We start from the raw sequence: 18,340 nt of genomic DNA, 5'->3' as shown, positions 1-18,340 counted from the left end.
AATATCCTATTGATTCCATTGTTCCGATCATACTGTAGAAATATAGGTCCCCCCGCTACTAAGTATAGTCAAGCTGATCTTGACTACTGGACTAAAGTCTACGTAACAACCAATTTATCACTAAGGTCAATTGATCCCATCCCCTGTACGTCAAATTGTATCCCCAAGATCCATTATATAAATCTATATCCTCAACTTTCAAGATTGGAAAAACCCTATGTACTTATCAACCCTAAGAATATACACCTGGACAATACGTATATTTGTATTGGATATATCCACTGACTATGTATGGATCCATAACTGCACCTAGGGATGTTGCACTAGTATATATGTATGTAGTAGGTATATAGTTCACACGCATATTCTAGCTGGTTTTGCATACATACAATATATATATTCCGAGATCTCTCGCGCACAGGAACAGTAAGCCAGGCGATCCCGAAGTTTCCTGTGAAAATTTAGAATAGAGTCAATGGAGATAGTATTGCTGTTGTAATTATAGCTATGTTTTCAACAAGCTTACAACATTAGAACGTCCCGTATTTCGTATATCGTATATCGCAAATCAAACCTAAATTCAAAGTTCATATGCACGGATGACCAATGGCCCAATCTTCGCAATGGGGGCTATCTTATTATCATATCTATATTCATGGATGTACGTAGTGACGTAGTGTGTGCTCAATATACCTGGGGATGCATACCTGCACATATGGCTCACCGTGGATATATTCGAGCATTGGTAGTGAGATGGGGCCGAAAAGGCACGGAGCAACGCCTGCTCGCTATCCTTACCTCTTACGGCCAACAATTACGTTTCCACATCACAGGAGGTCATGGACAGTACCCCCTCACACTCCCCGTAACCCTGTCCGGATTAGGGAGGGCCATATAGTGGACCGAGGGAGAACGCCTCGTATTACTCTGAAAGGCATATGCAATACTTCAAAATGGGAGTCTGGGAACAGATAGATGCTGCCCAATCAGTACCCACCCGGGCTTTGAGGTCCATTCTGGCAGGCGAGCTATACAAAGAACCGAGAAGTTGGGTTTGATCCAAGGGGCCGAGCGGCGCCAGGGAATCATAGCTAGAAGTTTGATCAAACCCGGGGACGCACGTCTTCGATCTCACGATAGAACGATCACATTGCAACATGGGGCCGCTCTGTACAGTAGATGGCGCTTCACGACTCGTAGCGCGACGAGAAACGGCGGCAGTCAAGGTTCTTCTAGAAAATGGGGCGGAATCTAATAAGGTTTATGTGCTGATCTCAGGTAACAAGCTACAAGCTATGGGGCAAGATTGCGACGGAGAATGCGATGCCGACGTGTTCGGGTTAGGTAAGCGCTGGTTCAAAATAGTTGGCGCTGTTGGTGTGGTACATATAATCCTGACCTATGGGTGTAAATTGCCACTGTTGGAGTTGTAAGAGCTGAGATAGGTACGAGATACGACCAGCTGGACCAGGGCGATCAAGAGGCAAATAAGACCATCTAAATTAAAGAAGTTTGAAGAAAGCAAACTAAGGCGAGATCCTTGTTTATGATCCCTGTTGGTTCTGTGAGATTCAACCAATTAAAACGGAACTATCAATATCACATTAGGCTACTTTCATCTCATTCGATAGATTTAGATGAACATGACCCACCAACGCTCTGGGCTCGTGTGCAAATCTTTAAATAGAATCTTAAATGTTTTTCACTTTTCGATTACTTTGTAGGCTAAATCATGGTAATCACAAGTTGCCACCGTATAGTAAATTAATATATTAGGCATTTAACAAATTGGAACATGACTTGGCCCCGATCTCCCCCATGTTTTGGCGTTGGAAAAGTAGAAGGGCTGATCGCCATCTCCGACCGGGCTGGTTGGTGGCGTCAATAGTTCTAAATCCACTAACAGAAGGGAAAAAAGTGTTTAAAAAATCATATTAAAAAATCATATTAAAAAAATCCTGCAAGAGAGATCTCCGTGACTCAAAAAAGAATACTTTAAAATCAAGTTGCCCGGTATGGATATGGTTGATCGTTTTCTTTTCTCTTCAAAGGGAGATCTAACCTCGTCACATTGCAGAAGCGCCAACTATTCTTAGCCCGCTTCCTTAACCCCCGCCTCTTACTACAATTCCCATAATTCCTGTTCTTCCCCCCGACCACCCGACTTTCTTCCCTATGACACTCACACTACCTCCTTCCGACGTGAGACTCTCATGCCCGTCAACTATGTCCTGCATGCCATCTACCGGTGACCCCCCGATCAACGCGCGACCAAAACTCACCCTCCAAACAACCTCTCTTCCTCGCACATTTGGCACGTCAACAACAGGCCTCTCCAGATCCTGCACAGTAGCCCCAGGTGCATCACCGACCGTTGGAAACACCTTTAAAAATGCATACGATATCACAACCCCCGCCTCTGCAACCAGCTCCCCCTCCAAGGGCCCCAGCCACCGCTTTACCAACAACAAACCTCTCTCACCATATGTACACGCCCCCAACAATAATAATCCCTTCAACTACCGTCCCTATCAACTGCCACTAGGTGTGCGCAGTATCTTGCGCAACTCCCCTCTCGACACAGCCTCCCGGCGCAGATCTGGTTCCATCTCCGCTGGGGCCAGCAGTGGACCCGGGGGCGCAGGCGCTCGCCGGGTCTTCTTTCCTGCTAAGAAAGAAGTCAGCTATCGAATCCCACTAGAGGAAGAGATCCGCACAGAGCGCTACACCGCACATCATCTAGATCTCGTGCATGAGGAGGAAGAGGAAAACGCAAAGAAGGTGGCAGTGCAACAACACGTAACCCGGGGGCCGGAACCACAACCACGCAACTCCACCGACTCAGATGCCAACCAGTCTCTGTCGGAGTCCAGTACTTCGGATGAGGCTAGTGCTGACGAGGGAATGCCCAAATCGACGCTATCCAAGCTTGAACGCAAGAAGAGACGCACTATGCGCACAGAGCGGCAGGTGCGCGCCGTTGCGCTGCTCGACGGACTAGAATCGGACCAGTATAATTCTTCCACGCCACAGACTCCCCAGGGACGGGTCAAGCGTCGCCGAGAATGGAAATGGACGTTGGGACCCATCAATACCGATATCACTACCAGTTCTGGAAGTGTTTCTTCTGCGACTCCAACACCTGAAACCCCTTCGGTTTCCTCTGCCTCCACCGTGGATGAACCAAATCCTGAAACCCAATCCCTTCAGGATCAATAACCCACTTGGGCACTCACGAACCTGCTATGACCTCCCTACATATCTACGCATGCATAATAGGGATGCATCTATACCACCACGGCATCATATTCTTCTAGAGGCGCTGGTCGGCTTTTCGTTTAGCGAACTTAACCCGATTATTGGATTATCATCAAGTTTAGAGAATAATTTAGTTTCTTTAAATATACTTTTCGAAACATTTAAACTCTCATTCCGTCATCACGCAGCGGCAATAAACCTTCGCTTAAGTGGGGATGCATAATGGGACTTGTTTTTCCTTAGTTAGGAAGTCCCACTTGTGCAAGGCTGCCATGTCGGATTTGTATGGAAACCGCCCCCAATGAAAGAGTTGCTTATCTAGCGGTGTGCAGCATAGACCCAAAATATTTCATTATCGTATGCAAAGCTAATCCCTAAATAACAAAATAAAATTCCGTATGGTAGAAAGTGGCATGACCCGTTCATGTCTCTGTCTCAACATCCGGCTCACGTCCCGTAAGCCCACTAGCCCCAACCTTCTTCTTCATCTTTTTGAACGCAAAAGAGGCCTCATCCTTGAGAAAAACCGCATTTCTAGCCGGTCGCCACTGCATCAGCCCTCTCTGCTGCCTCTGCTCACTCCTCCGATTGGCCTTATTCGTGTGATCCATACTCTTCGAAGAACTCGCCGTCGCACTAATACTAACAGTAGATGGACCCTTCGACGAAGAATCTAAATCAGACTCCTCCGAGTCAGAATCATCATTCTCATGCTCATTCTCATCACGTGAGCCTGTGTGCTTAGATGGCTCTCCCTTCAGCGGCGGTGGTGTAACAGGATCATGAGGCGGCTCATCTTGGCCCGGTTCCGCGACCTTTCGGCCTACGGAATCAGTATACGCGCGCGGATCGTGCCCAAAGGCACCACTCCAGTCATGGCCTTCACGATCGATCCATTGTCGACGTTCCTCGGGAGAAGCGTGCTTAAGCACGTCCCGGGAGTCGATGAGACTTTGTTCGTGTTTCTGTTGGACTTCTTCCGGGACTTCGATTGAGACGCTGCGGGTGCGGACACCTTGTGAGACGCACGCTTCCCATGTTTCGAACGTCTCACGGGAGTCGTTATCGATTACGAACTGTTCGTGCGACTCGTCGATACCAGGTGAGAAGCGGCATTGGAATTGCAGTCGGCCGACTGTGGTTAGGTCTTCGAGCCCCGGGACTTCTTTTGCGCGCCAGTTCTCTTCCGTGATGTAGTTCTGGGTAAGTCGGGCGCCGCTCTTAGTTGTCCAAATTGGGAGGTCGATCTCAGTGGTTTCGTTGTCGACAAGGTGCTGTAGCCAGAGGACGGCGTAGGCTGCTGCACCGCGTTTACCTTTTGTGTGGAACTCGAAGACGACGGGGGATCTGTAGCGGTGCTTCACCGGTAGGCGGAGTGTGTCGCAGAAGCTTGAGTCGGATGTATCGTAGACTACGTCGTTGCCTTCCATTCGTGCCTTGTGTCGTGGGATCTTGCCTGTGCTGCCGCCGGTACGCATCTTGATTTTGGAGACATGGCCGTAGTCCTTGGCAACGATTTGGTTTGCGGCAAATTCGAAGGTGCCCACGTCCCAGCCGAGCATGGTAGGTGGAAGCTTGGTCTCAACGTGGCGAAGGAGAACGGAGATACGGATACGTCCAAAGCCGATGCCGCCGTCGAGAGGGTACCAGCGTGTGACTTGGGAGCTAGTTTGGAAGATATCGGATAGTTTGATCGGCACTACACCGAGGATCGGATCGTGCTCTCTGTACCGTTGGTCTCGTACGGTGACTGTCACGACGGCGGAACGCCAGTCGCGGACGAAACGCTCTGTTCCGGCGTTGAAAATTGGTTTCGAGCTCACTGCCTTGGCGCGTGTGCGGTAGATCTGTAGAATATGGTTATTGACAATCACATAGTTTGTAGCTTAGGAGGATACATACCAGCTGATCGTTGAGTAAGATCTTGCAGTAGCTCGTAGGCAAATTATCGCCTTGTTCTTCCGTATTTTCACCAGAAGGCTTTGCGGGCTCATACTCCTTGCCCTTGCGGTTTCCATCACTGCCCTTGATATTGGCAAGCTGGAGGTTAACAATTTGATGCACGACAATATGCACAATACCACTTGGCCAGATAGGATCAGGAGGTGTATGCACAACGGCATCTTCCTCCTCATTATTAATAGTTCCCTTATCATCCTCGAAAGTAGGATCTCCCTTCAGATTTTCAGGCAGATCCTTCTTCTTGCCATCTGTTCGCAGCTCAGGACGCAGTTTCGGCTTCCCGAAGTACCCAACCTCCCAATGCAACTGACCCGGCATCTCACTACCCTCATCAAGACCCTGCAGCTTGGATACTTGCGGGTACATCCGACCCGGGTGCTGAAGCATCTCCCGGATAGGCAGCTCAACCTTCCCCACGATATCATCCGCAGTATTACGGTCCGAATCCCAGAGCTCAATGCTCAGGTTCTCATCTGCTTTGATCAACTCTGGCGTTACCAGGAGAGCAGCCGTTTCTTCCCAGATGGGATTGAGGTCATCCGTGATCACACGAGTGCAGTACATAGGCTTTCCATATTTGGAAAATGAAAGGTTGATATAAGGATCGCTACCGCCACCCTGGCTACCGCGACGATCCTGCTTGCTTAAACCAATAGCCCGATGAATGCGGATCCACATTACACCTAGCGCGATAGTATCCTTGTGGATATCATCGCCCTTCAGTATCATACTTAGATCCATAGTCATGGACTTGGGCGCCGCGAACATGGCGCATGCGGCACCGATAGCGGAATTCACGAAGTTGGAGATGAGAGGTAGGTTGAGAATATTGACACCGCGTCGGACCATGGGTACACAACCAGCTTTGACATGGGGAATGCCGACCAAACTAAAAGTGAGATCCTTCGCGAAGGGAGGCTCGGGCATCATCTGGAGACGGAGTCGTACGGTACCGACTAGCTCGATTAGTTCGACGAAGACGGGAAATGGAATGCCGAATAATCCACGGATACCGAGATAAAAGACAAGGTGCATATGCATGTTGCGTGCCTTCGAGGAAGCTGTTCCGGCGCTCGGCTTGGCGTGGTAGGCGAATGAAGCCTCCATATTGTAATAACTGCCCCCTTCCTCGGTAGCAGCGGCTTCCTGGGGGTCTTTGTTTTTCAAGTTCGACTCGTGAATGTTGTCTTTGAGGTTTTGTACATGTCCATCCGGGAGGGCGCGCATGCTCAAAATACGGAATGGGTTGTTGCCCTGGTCGATTTCGGCGATGCGAACATTCTCAACAATACTTGGGGCGGAGGCCTGCATGATATCCTCGATTGTGTCGGCCATTGGGGTGAACATCTCGGGATTCATAAGACCCCAAACTACGCCGAGGAAAGAGTTCATCCATTCCACAGATTCTGGAAGAAGGTTCGCAGTGGCCTGAATCGCGTAGTTAGCGCGGTACCCTATATTAGAGCTGGGGGTATACTTACGGTCTGCCCACGCAGCTGTTCACTGCTCCATTCCATGTCTTTGCCAGTTCTAATCACCTCCTGTACCCATAACCACACCCCACTGGAAACACATGCACCCAATGGGATAAGGCCCCAAAGGGAGCCACCAAAGAATCGTCCAAGAACAATGATAGCAACGCATATACCGATGCATAATCCTGTTGCCCGTTTTTCCAATTCCTTGAACATGGGTTCATATGTGATTGTCGGGGTAGGATGGAAGAGCACATTGGTTTTCTCGCCACGAATGGGCACATCGGACGTTGTTCCTTCGGCGATAGGATCGGGAGGCGCAGTAATATCCTGCTTTTCTTTGTACTCTGAGAGTTCTTGATCATGGCGGGTTTGCACGTCCTTGTTCATGGTCAGCATTGGATGACAACGCCCATGTAGCTGTGGACTTACAGTCGGCATTCCGAGATTGGCATTTGGAACCGTCAACTATAGTTTGTTAGTAAGTTGAATGATACAGGGCGGCTCTGCTGAAGATAATACGTACCATAGGATTCTTCACGGACTCCATAGCAGTCTCGTCCTGATCCTCAACTCCAATGTCTTTACCAGTTGTCGGATCAGTCACTGTGTGCATTTTGGCCTTGGAGACCTTGCGAGCCTTATGGGCAACGGGATCTCCATGACCAATATGCTGTTTCCCACGAGTATCCTCCCATTGGTGCTTTCTCTCTCTCTCATCATTCTGTCGTTTCTCCTCATCAATTCGGAGATCACGCTCCTTCTTGTCGTTGTCAAGATGTTCAATAAATTTTTGAACCGTTGGAACAGGGTTGGCACCACTCCAGTGCTCTCCAACACGATGTCGCTGTGGCGATCCAGTTCCCCGCGAAGTTTCAGCCATGAGGACAAAATATGCCCGAACAGCTATGTTAGATAGACTTAGGGGGTGTCAAGTATAGATCGCGACTAGGGGTGGAATTCTTCGGTATGCCCCACGTTGATTGCGAATCAAGGAATTGATCACGGAGGGAAATATGTGCGCGCCTCAAACTTCATAAACCGACTTCACTTTTTGAGAACAGAAAGTCAGTCAAGTTAGGCGGACGGACCAGCCGATAGCTTCCCCAGAATTACGTCATCGGTGAGATCAAGATCAACCTGGAAATCGTATGACGATGCCAATTTCCTGTGTGTCATCGAAATTCTAGGCAATAATGATCGTCCCTTACTTTCTATGTATGATTCCCGGTTCTTTTCAAGTTTTCATATTATGCAAATGCAGGTCAACCAGCCATTGCACAAGAGGAGGAGTTCTGATCGAAGATCAAAGCTATGGAGATAGCAGAATAAGCGAGTTGATTTTGAGTGTTATGAGGATAAAAGAAGCTATGGATCGATAGGCAGGGATACAGGTAGGCTGCTAGAGCAGCTGAGGGACAATCTTAATATAGACCTCCTGTCTCATACGTTGGTTCCTGTACAGTACTTGCTGATGCCCATCGGGATGAGATGATTCGCGAATTGCCCCACGTACCCCCGTGAATTAGTCTTGTACACGTTATAACCCAGAAAAATTACCTACGCCTTTCTATACTTTCAACACACTTTAATAGCACAGACTCAAGAGTCTACCATACCTAACAGAGTAGATCGTACTATAGTAGGTGCTGAATAAGACACCCTTTACGCTATGAAGTACATTCAAGGGCAAGGTACTCCATACTTAGGTAGTATACCTTAAGCTATCTGGGTAGGCTGTAGGAACATAATTTAGTCAGCTACTTGACCCTCAGCCATGAGTACTATGTTCCTGATCGGGTTAGGAGGCATTTCTAGTCTGGTCGACAAATTGTCAGTAAGATGGTGGTCACGACAAACTTATAAGCACTTTGTTAATTGAATTTTGAGTGTAATTAATAGACGTTTATTGATACGTTATCAACACAAATGGTATCCTTGCTGAGAGATTTGGCGAATTTCATTGAAGTGAATTGAATTGCAACTGATTTTCTTATCGCCTCACGGACCGCTCGCTTTCCTTAACCTCCGGCAACTTTTGATCCACATCTCCAACATCCCAGCTTTCAAAATTGGAGCCACCTGTATCGATTTCACCTCTTTACGAAATGTCGACACCAGATGAATCGCCCGCCCAGAGAGCCGCTCGTCAGCGCCGTGAGCGCCGCGAGGCTAAAATTAGGGAGGGAGGCTCTGCGCGTCTGGACAAGATCACCAGTTTAAGCGGTCGCACCCCGCAATCAGGTACAATCGGAGAAACATACATGTCTACCAGATATAAGATGCTAACCGGGGGCCTTTCTCTTAGATCGTGCGGAAGCGTCACCCTCTCCTCAACCCTCCCAATCCGCAGTCTCTCCCTCGCCTCCCCCGTTCCAACAGAACCAGCCATCGATGCAGGACCAGCAGTCCGTGGAGGCTCTCCAAGCACAACAGGATGCTTTCCGTGCCCTGCTCCGACAGGCAGCGCCCGTAGTTGAGCAGAACCAAGATGCAGACGCCAACGATCTAGAAGACCCGACTCTTAAACTTCTCAACTCCCTCCTTAACGGCATGCCCATGCCTGGTGACCCCAGCGCGCCTCCACCAGTACCAGGGTCCGCTGGTGGAATGCCAGGCCAAGCATCAGGGCCTGGACTTTCGTCCGCAGCGCTCATTGCGTCCTCTCTGGGCCTGCCGCCCTTCCTCGCAAACATGATTGGCGGATTCTTCCAGACGACGGAGGAAGACCCGAAGAGCGTGCGGACATGGAAAACACTACACGTTGCATTTGCGCTGGGTGTGGCATTCTACCTCCTATTCATTATCGGGACGTCTATTGCATTGTTTGGTAGCCCGCCACCGAAGCCCGCGACGGTGCAGAACCCGTTCCTGATTTTCGTTACTGGCGAATTGCTCTTATGTGGAGGACGTGTCTTGATTGGAGGACAGACAGGATTGCGGTCGGCTATCAAGATTGGTAAGGATGTTATTCGTGATGGTAGTCTGGTTATCTTTGCATTAGGCTTGGGCAGCTGGTACACCCGTGAATGGCAAGCCAGTGGTGGGTACTAGTCATGTATTTCTACGAGTTTGAAGATTCTATTGCATGATATCAGGCTGAGAAATGCATTCGTCTATGAATATCAATAAGCTATGTCCAGCTTCCCAACTAGGAGCAAAAGTCCTGAGCCAATTTGATGAATATCTTCTCCATCTGCTCTAGACTTTTCACTTTAACCCATTCCTCTTTGCTATGGAGGCCTTCGCCAGCAGGTCCAAATACAATCGACGGAACACCAACCTCCGCTAACAAAGCTGCATCGCACCAGAATGGGATAACTCCAATCGAAGGAGGTTTTCCAAAAATCGGAGTGGCACAGGTGATGGCCTTCAGCACCAAGGGATGATCGCGTGAAAGTTTTGTTGTTGGACGTGACATTGTGATGTGAGGCTCATTATATTGGAACCGGGGTTTTACCTCCGAAACCTTGCGGAGAAGTATACGCACATCCTCCAGGATAGATGCATCAGATTGGGCAGGAATCGTGCGGAATTCAACAGTAATGGTGCATTTGCCGGGATAAGAAGATGGCTCTTCACCTCCTCGAATCAAACTGCAATGCATTGACGCCTGGCCTAGGAGATCATCCTTTGGTAGTTGCGACTGGTGCTCCTCAAGAGCCTGAAGGAACCATCCAGCGTGGATGATGGCGTCTTGTCCAGCGGCAGGGTTGGACCCATGTGCAGCAACACCCAGGATATCAACTTCCACCCATACGAATCCCTTGTGCGCAGTTGCAATGACCTCCATAGTAGGCTCGGGGATGACCGCAGCATCAGCTCGCCATCCAGCCGCTATCAGGTGCTGCGTTCCTTGCGATGCATCCTCCTCATCCGATACAGCAGCCACAATGATGTCTCCGCGGGGTAGCTGATCATGACCTCCAGCCTTGATCGTTGCTAGTGCTGCTAGTGAGGCTGCCAAGCCACCTTTCATGTCCAGGCATCCTCGACCAAAAATGACATCCTTCCCATTTTTAGTTCCCAGGGCGCCAGATAGGGGATCCACGCCTTGCTCATAGCTTGAGTTACTAACGGTGTCAACGTGTCCATTGAACATGAGCGACTTTCCTCCTCCGCTCCCACGAAGTATACCCACGACAGAGGGTCGGCCTGAAACAGGCTCAATGCGATGGAACTCAATATCGCGGTGAGCAAACCATGCTGATAAGTAGTCGACGATCTCACTTTCACCCGCCCCACCGCTCACAGATAAGGTAGGATTGGAAGAGTCGATTTGAGTGAGTACTTGGGTCAGGCTCACGGCATCTTCTACAGACACGTCCTTGGGAATCGGATAGGGGCGTGCACCTTCCGTGCTGAGGAGAACCACCACAGAATCATTCTTCAATAACGAGGAACCTTCTTGAGTAAGGCGCCGCAGTGCAGCCAAGGGTGCTCCGCCACATGGACCCGCGGGCACCGATCTCGAAGTCAGATACTGAACCGCGTTGTGGCTCTCATATGACGAAACAGTCACACAGGCATCAACAAAACGCTGCAAGTCTGCCCAAGCGGTGCTCGACACAGTACCGCAATTCATACCATCCATAATGGTAGCAGATGTTTCGACGGAAACTAACTTCCCAGCACGGAGGCTGGAAGACAAACAGGGAGCCGAGTCAGGCTCAACAGCAACCATAGCCATATGCTTTGATTTGCAATGTCTAGCTACAGCATGGGCAAGACTGCCAACACCAACAGGCGAGACTATCATATCGGCGGACAGACCGAGCTGAACCAGCTGTTCTTCGACCTCGCTCAGCATAGTGGAATACCCTTCCACAATCCAAGCGGGGATCTCTTCGTATCCTTCAAACGCAGTATCCTGGATCAATAGCACACGCCCATCACACGCTTTGTCCGACGCATGCTTAACTGCTTGATCGTATGTTCCTTGAACAACAGACACCTGAGCTCCCTCCGACGCAATTCGATCGCGTGTGTCCTGATTCATGGACCGGGGCACAAATATTTCAGCCTGGATACCGAGCAGTCTTGCCATATACGCCACTGCTCGTCCATGATTACCCTCAGACGCGGTAACGAGGGATATCGAGCTTGCTTGGGCCTTGGAAGAAAGCTCTTCCAAAGCGATCTTGTCCGATTCGAATCCAAGAGTCTGCGCGATGGCTCGGAAGCATCCCCATGATGCACCCAGAACCTTGAACGAGGGTAGACCAAATCGGTTGCTTTCGTCTTTCACAAGAACAGCTTTGACACCCAGCTCAGTTGCAAGTTCTGGTAGAAATACCAGTGGAGTTGGTGCATAGTTGGGGAGTGATTTGTGGAATTCAGTGACGCTAGAAGACGACGAACAGTCGCATCGCTCGGTGGCGGTGGCGGGGTTCAAATAAATTGGACGCCTTGAAGACATGGCCTTTTCCATTTCAGATTTCAGATTTGGCAAGTTTGAGTTTTTTTTTATCTAGTTGAAGAGAAGAAACGGGCTTATTTACTTGATTCCTGAACTATGCGACAAATTTGGTTCGAGGGCCTTCCAAAGACATTGACGCCTTCTAATAACATCCGTGGCCCGCAGTGGAGCTTATCAGGTCCAATTCAATCACCATGAATTTACGCTGGTAAGTAGAGAGAATGCGATTTATTTCTTATTATCTTGAATTGTAATTAGAACCATAGGACGAAATCTAAGGTGACTTAATAAAGTATGTTTGTTGAACTGTCTTGCCTGGGTCCCGGGCCTTAGATTGCAAGTGGTCTGCCTTTACAATAAGTGGGACTGTATTCATGGTACGCTCTACAATGAGAAGTGGATATGGGTATGAGTTGGAAAGAAACTTTTTGATTTAATCCATGTATGGATTGGGGTATCTAGAGTGCCACCGAACGCCTCGAAGTTATGAGATTTCAACCAGGGCCATATTTGGCATGTACGTTTCAAGAGCGTGCGAGATCAGACAATGCACTGATAAAACGGTACAGTTTCTCTGGGCACAATGTAGCTCTTGGATGCAGATCCTCTCTTTTCAGCAGTTAAAACCAACTCTTGAGAGCCGGCTTGACGCGAGACTGCGGAGGGGGGAATGGGTGGGCGCATATGCTCTAATTTTTCAAGAGCTGCGCATGCCATCTCATCGTGGGATGGTTAAGGTTTGGAGAGTTGATGTGCTCCGACACGATCCACCGACACGATCCATTCACTCCTCCTCACCGCTCTCCACATCGCTGATCTCCAGATTGGCGATCGAATCATCGTCAGAATCCTCCTCGCCCTGCTCATCAGGCTTGGAGTCTGATGACTCAGCATCGTCGGCAGCTTCAAGAGCGACCTCGGTCTCTTCAAGCTTACGCTTGCGACCCATTTCTCCGAGACGGCCTTCACGACCAGCGGCCATGGTCTCCTTCTCCCCAACAGGGGGTTTGGGAGGTGGGGTGAACCAAGGAGTCTTTCCGCGGAGGAAATCGTTAATGACCATCTTGGCCACTCCGTCCAGGTCAGGTTCACCTCCCTTGAGCAGACGACCACCCTTGCGAGCAAGTCGGCTGAGGAAGTCAATGGCGTCGGTAGGCTCCTTGATACCGTAGGTGCGCTCCAAGTGACGAGGCTGCACACGGCGCATAACAGCCGGAATGTACTGCTCAGGGTTCTCAACGTTCTCAACACGGCAGACACCACGCAGAAGAATATCCTCTTCAGTGTCGTTGGGGTTGGGCGGAACCACACCAGGACAATCAATGAGGTAGATTCTCTTCATCAGGGTAATGTACTGCCACACCTTGGTCTCACCGGGAATGGGAGCCACGGTGCAGACCTTCTTCTTTCGAAGAGTGTTGATGATGGAGGACTTGCCAGTGTTGGGGTAGCCAATGAATCCAACAGAAATTTGCTTGCGATCGGAGTGCAATGAGGAGAATTGGCGAAGGAGGGTGATCAATGAACCCTTACCAAAGGAGTTGTTGATGTTGGCGTGGAAAGCAAGAGTTGGGTAATCCTTGGACAGGTGACGAACCCAAGCGGCCTGGTAAAGATGCCATATTAGCAAATTGTCACCGGAAAATTTGGTTGAAAAAAAGTGAAAAAAAGAAAGAACGAAAAAAATCAAAAAGAAAAAATCAAGAAATGTGTGGGATGTTACTAAGAGCTCTGCTATGAAGCCACCAGAAAAGGTAGAAGCAGAGCTCAACTCAAAAACAAAACACATCTGTCCCTTACGACAAGCCTTCAAGACGAAGGCTTGTCAACCTAACTTCAGAAAGAAGGTCGGTGCGGGGCAGTGTTAATTTACCAAAGCTGTAACAGACAGACTCCCATTGAGAATAACACGATATGAAATCGTAGGAGAAGCCTTGACTTAGCGATGGCACGACCCGAAGATCGATAAAAAGGAGAGAGAAAAAGAGAGACCAAAAAACAAATGCGCGAGGAACAGAAAGAATTGGGAGAGAGTTGAAACTTACAGCAACACCGGTCGGGATAAGATCAGTCTTGTTAAGCACGAAAATCAGATGCTTGTGAGGTGCCTCCTCGCGGATGTATTTCTCAACGCTCCGGCAGCGAGTACCAATGGGATCACGAGCATCCAAAACGTGGATGACCACATCAGAAGAGTCAATGACCTTGTAAAGTTCGTTCCAGATACGCTTACTCTGGCCCTTGGAGAAGACAGACTCGCGGGCAGTGGTAAGAATAGCATCTTCCAAGTTACCAACATCAGCAGTGACGATAGGAGTGCCATCCTCGTGTGTGGACTGGTCCATCTTCTCCATGTATGAGTCGTGGACCTTGGCAGTCTCGCCAGCCAGGTCTTCCAGAGACGTAACTCCTAGCTTAACACGCTTTCTTTGGGCCTTGGGTCCAAAGGTATCATTGAAGGGGTTGTTCTCAATCTCCATCTTGGCTTGATGTTGCTTGATACCGTTCACAGTATGATCATTGTCACGGATCAAGCTCATGGGGAGCTTGTTGGTCTTGAGCAGCACCTGGTAAGGATCCTTTTCCCGTTCAGCGACAGCCTCACGGAAAGAGGTTAGTGCCTCCTGTGAGATGACTCGGCTGTTGGCAAACCATTTACGGTTCGGCTCAATGCGACCCACTGGGGCATCACGAGACTGGTAAGAGGCAGCATTCGTAATCTCTCCGTGGGCGTTGCGCTGAGCTTTGCCATCCTTGAACATGTTCAAGGTCTTGATCTTCTTGGCATCGCTGAAGAGTCCGTCAGTCTGCTGCGTCTTTGATTTCGAGCGAAGTGAAGAGTTTGCACATACCGGTAAAAGTTTTCACCCTTGGTCTTCACGTTGGCCATGCCATCTTTAGGGACGTTCTGCCGCACCTTACGGGCGGCCTCCTTCTTTCCGGTACCCATAATGGATTACCTGTGATATGAAGGTATTGAAAGGAGGTTGGCCCTTCGGAAAATTTTTCGAAGGCGAGACCAAACACAAAGAGTGGCAGAGAGCAAAGAGAAGAAGAAGAAAAAAAAAAGGCGGAAGGGAACTTTTTTTTGGCGCCAAGAAAAAATAGTGGTGCACGGACCACGGCAAAATCGCTTCTGTTTCTCCCGTCTTTGCTTCGTCCGAGAACCCTCCCTTTCCAAGCGGATATCATCGCGGTCAAAGCCGGATATATCGTGAATTATTTCCTTCATTCTGCCAATTTCCTATTCTCCATACAGAGTTCCTTCTTTTTGGGTGGGTTCAAAGGAATTGACTGGTGCAGCATGTCTGCCCTCCGCAACAGCCGGACTGCCAGAGTGCAGGTCCGTGGTTTCGCGACCTCCCCCAATCTTCGAGTCGGACCCGAGTCTCCTCATTTCATCGATGTCCCCCGAATCCTCCAGCCGACCAACCCGGCCAAGCCCAGAGTTAAGGGTACACTCCCCGTGCCTCGTGAGCTCTTCCCAGCTCGCCGCGCGGATAAGCCGCGCAAGGCTTATCTCGATGCTGCAACACCCCTCCCTCAAACCGAGCGCTCGGTGAACCCGAAGAGCAATGACCCCGAGAAGCAGGCCTTCAAGCTCAAGATGGCAGTTCTGCGGAGACAACATCTCCGGGAGGGTCTCCGAACCCTGTACCAGCGGAAGACATCGGCGGAGGAAATCATTTTCAACAGAAGTCTCGAGACACAAAGCCGACGAGAGCGTATTCTGCAACAACCCGAGCCGGAAGATGAACGCCTAACGCGATCATCAGTCGTACAGGCGATGCAGTCAAAGGGACACTCAGTCCTAGCGGACCCGAACCGGGAACAGCGTGTGGCTCTTTCCAAGGCGCGGGTGGAGGCACTTAAGCAAGAAAAAGACGCACAGCGACAGGAGGACCTGCATTCACTGTATATGAACGCCCGTACATTCATCATCAACGAAGAGCAGCTTGCTGCTGAGATCGACCGTGTGTTCCCCGAAGAGGGTGAGAACGAGGCCTGGCAGAACGATCACCAGCACGGCGAGAATATCTGGAACCTGGGTACTCCCCAGACCGTGCAGAATATTGTCAACCAGACTCGGAGGAGTGAAACCGCCCGATGGGACGTGATCCAGAACCGAGTTAAGCAGCTCGGTGAGCAGATCACTGGTGGCAAGCTCTGATTGTTATTATCATGTCATGTACAATAGTTATTTGAGGCTACTGCATTTGCGTTTCGTGCATTCTTCAAGCCTTCAAAATATTTGTTAAATATATTATTATCTTGGCGTTTTCAAAGCCGTTCTCTTGTTGATCATATAATATTCGTATGTAAACTCAACAACGAATTTGAACACATGCTATCAATCCGATCACATCATGTCCACTTGAGTGAGAGAGCGTTTCTCTAAATGTCAGACTATAAGGTTTATTGGCAATCTTTCACTATGCGGAGAAGAATTAACTAGTGTATCCTTTTCACACAGATGTAAGTTACAAGTGTGGCGGATTCCGATTATGTAGGTATCTGGACCTCGTGATTGGTACATGAGAATAATGATCTTTTATGCGAAGTTCTGTGGCAATTATAGATTTGTACCGGATATACAGATTATTGATGACATTTGAATATCCAAGACCGCCTACAAATCAGTGTGCAGATAGTTCCCCGTCCCTATATGTATTACTTCCGAGCAAGAACCACAATGGACGTGTAGGTGGAGGCGATATATGTATGGATCTGTTCGACTCGCAGACCCGCGAGCTCTGCCAATGAATCCCACTGTTGTTTAGATCGTTCTTTCCCACCAAAGGCGAACATCATTGATAGATCCGCCATGGTAGCTTGCCAATGAGCCCCTCTGGTTGGCAAAACAACATCGTCAATGAGAATACGAGCATCTGGTGCCATGACACTAGCGGTATTCCGAAGAATGGAAGCAGCCTCCTTGTCGGGCCAGTCGTGCATGATCCTTCGCAGGTAATAGAATTTCGCATCTAGGAAGCTGTAAGTCATTTTGGATCTCCGATAGGCGAACAAGGAACAACAACTCACCAGTAATGGGTTGTTTCTGGAAAAAGTCGTAGGCTTCAGCCCTGACGCCGTCTATAGGAGGCAGGCTATTAAGTGCCTCGGGCAGATCTTGCAGAACAAGACGTCCAAGAAGATTGGGAAATACCTTCCCCAGCTGAACACACTGATGACCCTGGCCACCACCGACATCCACGAGAAACGGCCTCTCGGATGGCTCTGGAGCCAGTGATGGGATCCTTTCAGCCTCTATCTTGATGAGATCGAAGCCAACAGTCCACTCTGCACCTTCGAGTGCGGTCATAATTTTCTGCAGAGAACCAAAATGTTTGGGGTGCTGAACAAGCCAGTCAAAGCAAGCCAGGTTGGTGTTGAACGCTTTTTGGAACGGTGTGTCAGTGTTACTGGTGATATCCTGATACTTTTTCTCCATAAAAAAGTCAGGCATAGCTTGCACTACAGGGCCAAAGACATCAAATCTATAAAAGAGGATTGAGGATTAGTTCACGGCCCATAGGAACAGTCAATGGGCAAATGAAGCACTGCATACCCGTGACAGACCATACCCTCGCCCCTGGGATCAGCTAACATGAAGGTGATTCTGTTTGCCTTATATTCATCAAGGCCAACCTCCATGATCATGTTGGTAGAGGCTAAATAGCGAAGGACCCTTTCTTTAGAATAAAGTTAGCAATATGGAATCATTGAAGTTTGTATTCTAACAAATTGATAGTGCACTGGTGTACTCACCCATAAAGCTAGGAGATGCCTGGTACGCAGCAGCTAGATGATTGGTAGTCAAAGAATCATTAGACTTGCTGAGATCACGAAACAATCCCAGGTCGACCCCAAGACGGAGCATAGCGATGAGCATTTTCTTTGCAGGAAGTTAGTGATTGAGAGAGGAAGCATTTTGCAGATTTAAGCTTGCCGAGTTCCCAAATCCCATCAAAATATCCTTTGGAGATTGAATCTCCATTTGGAGATGACGAAGAGCCTTTTCGATCTTCAATCGACCGGTGTCATCGGCGGATTGGACCAAAGTGCGAATTTGAGCAATGATGGCATCCATCTTGAGACTAGATGAATGTTGGTTGGTTGGGAGATAAAGATATAGTAAAGATATAGTAAATTTGTAAATCACAGAAGGGTTTAAGCCTTGAGATACTCTTCGAGGTCGGCATATTCTCTGCCTTTTATACATGGA

At 49.0% G+C, this 18,340-nt stretch overlaps 7 protein-coding genes across 7 annotated transcripts; 3 read left to right on the top strand and 4 right to left on the bottom strand.

The window, feature by feature from the left end:
• Positions 1 to 2,226: 2,226 nt before the first annotated feature.
• N7520_006297 (uncharacterized protein) lies at positions 2,227 to 3,219 on the top strand (the record flags this gene model as incomplete). The annotated part of the gene is made up of 1 exon (XM_057140231.1): positions 2,227 to 3,219. The coding sequence occupies one exon, from the start codon at positions 2,227 to 2,229 to the stop codon at positions 3,217 to 3,219; it is 993 nt and encodes a 330-aa protein (XP_056994237.1).
• Positions 3,220 to 3,680: 461 nt separating this feature from the next.
• On the bottom strand, positions 3,681 to 7,578 carry N7520_006296 (C2 domain protein; the record flags this gene model as incomplete). The annotated part of the gene is made up of 5 exons (XM_057140230.1): positions 3,681 to 5,105; positions 5,161 to 6,648; positions 6,702 to 7,076; positions 7,128 to 7,163; positions 7,222 to 7,578. The coding sequence occupies 5 exons, from the start codon at positions 7,576 to 7,578 to the stop codon at positions 3,681 to 3,683; spliced, it is 3,681 nt and encodes a 1,226-aa protein (XP_056994236.1).
• A 1,225-nt stretch (positions 7,579 to 8,803) lies between these two features.
• On the top strand, positions 8,804 to 9,749 carry N7520_006295 (uncharacterized protein; the record flags this gene model as incomplete). Its single annotated transcript, XM_057140229.1, has 2 exons — positions 8,804 to 8,939; positions 9,004 to 9,749. The coding sequence occupies 2 exons, from the start codon at positions 8,804 to 8,806 to the stop codon at positions 9,747 to 9,749; spliced, it is 882 nt and encodes a 293-aa protein (XP_056994235.1).
• Positions 9,750 to 9,846: 97 nt separating this feature from the next.
• N7520_006294 (uncharacterized protein) lies at positions 9,847 to 12,126 on the bottom strand (the record flags this gene model as incomplete). The annotated part of the gene is made up of 1 exon (XM_057140228.1): positions 9,847 to 12,126. One exon carries the CDS (start codon positions 12,124 to 12,126, stop codon positions 9,847 to 9,849), a length of 2,280 nt encoding a protein of 759 aa, XP_056994234.1.
• A 772-nt stretch (positions 12,127 to 12,898) lies between these two features.
• N7520_006293 (putative GTPase NOG2) lies at positions 12,899 to 15,064 on the bottom strand (the record flags this gene model as incomplete). Its single annotated transcript, XM_057140227.1, has 3 exons — positions 12,899 to 13,720; positions 14,160 to 14,904; positions 14,967 to 15,064. 3 exons carry the CDS (start codon positions 15,062 to 15,064, stop codon positions 12,899 to 12,901), a joined length of 1,665 nt encoding a protein of 554 aa, XP_056994233.1.
• A 354-nt stretch (positions 15,065 to 15,418) lies between these two features.
• Positions 15,419 to 16,285, top strand: N7520_006292 (uncharacterized protein; the record flags this gene model as incomplete). Its single annotated transcript, XM_057140226.1, has 1 exon — positions 15,419 to 16,285. The coding sequence occupies one exon, from the start codon at positions 15,419 to 15,421 to the stop codon at positions 16,283 to 16,285; it is 867 nt and encodes a 288-aa protein (XP_056994232.1).
• A 500-nt stretch (positions 16,286 to 16,785) lies between these two features.
• N7520_006291 (uncharacterized protein) lies at positions 16,786 to 18,205 on the bottom strand (the record flags this gene model as incomplete). The annotated part of the gene is made up of 5 exons (XM_057140225.1): positions 16,786 to 17,099; positions 17,158 to 17,612; positions 17,684 to 17,807; positions 17,884 to 18,010; positions 18,065 to 18,205. The coding sequence occupies 5 exons, from the start codon at positions 18,203 to 18,205 to the stop codon at positions 16,786 to 16,788; spliced, it is 1,161 nt and encodes a 386-aa protein (XP_056994231.1).
• Positions 18,206 to 18,340: the final 135 nt, after the last annotated feature.

This window comes from Penicillium odoratum (genome assembly GCF_028828045.1).
Source record: "Penicillium odoratum strain IBT 22623 chromosome Unknown utg000005l_segment0_segment0, whole genome shotgun sequence".
Classification (NCBI taxonomy): Eukaryota; Fungi; Ascomycota; class Eurotiomycetes; order Eurotiales; family Aspergillaceae; genus Penicillium; species Penicillium odoratum.
The sequence above is the reverse complement of the archived record's forward strand: the minus strand, read 5'-3'. Positions and strand labels throughout refer to the sequence as shown.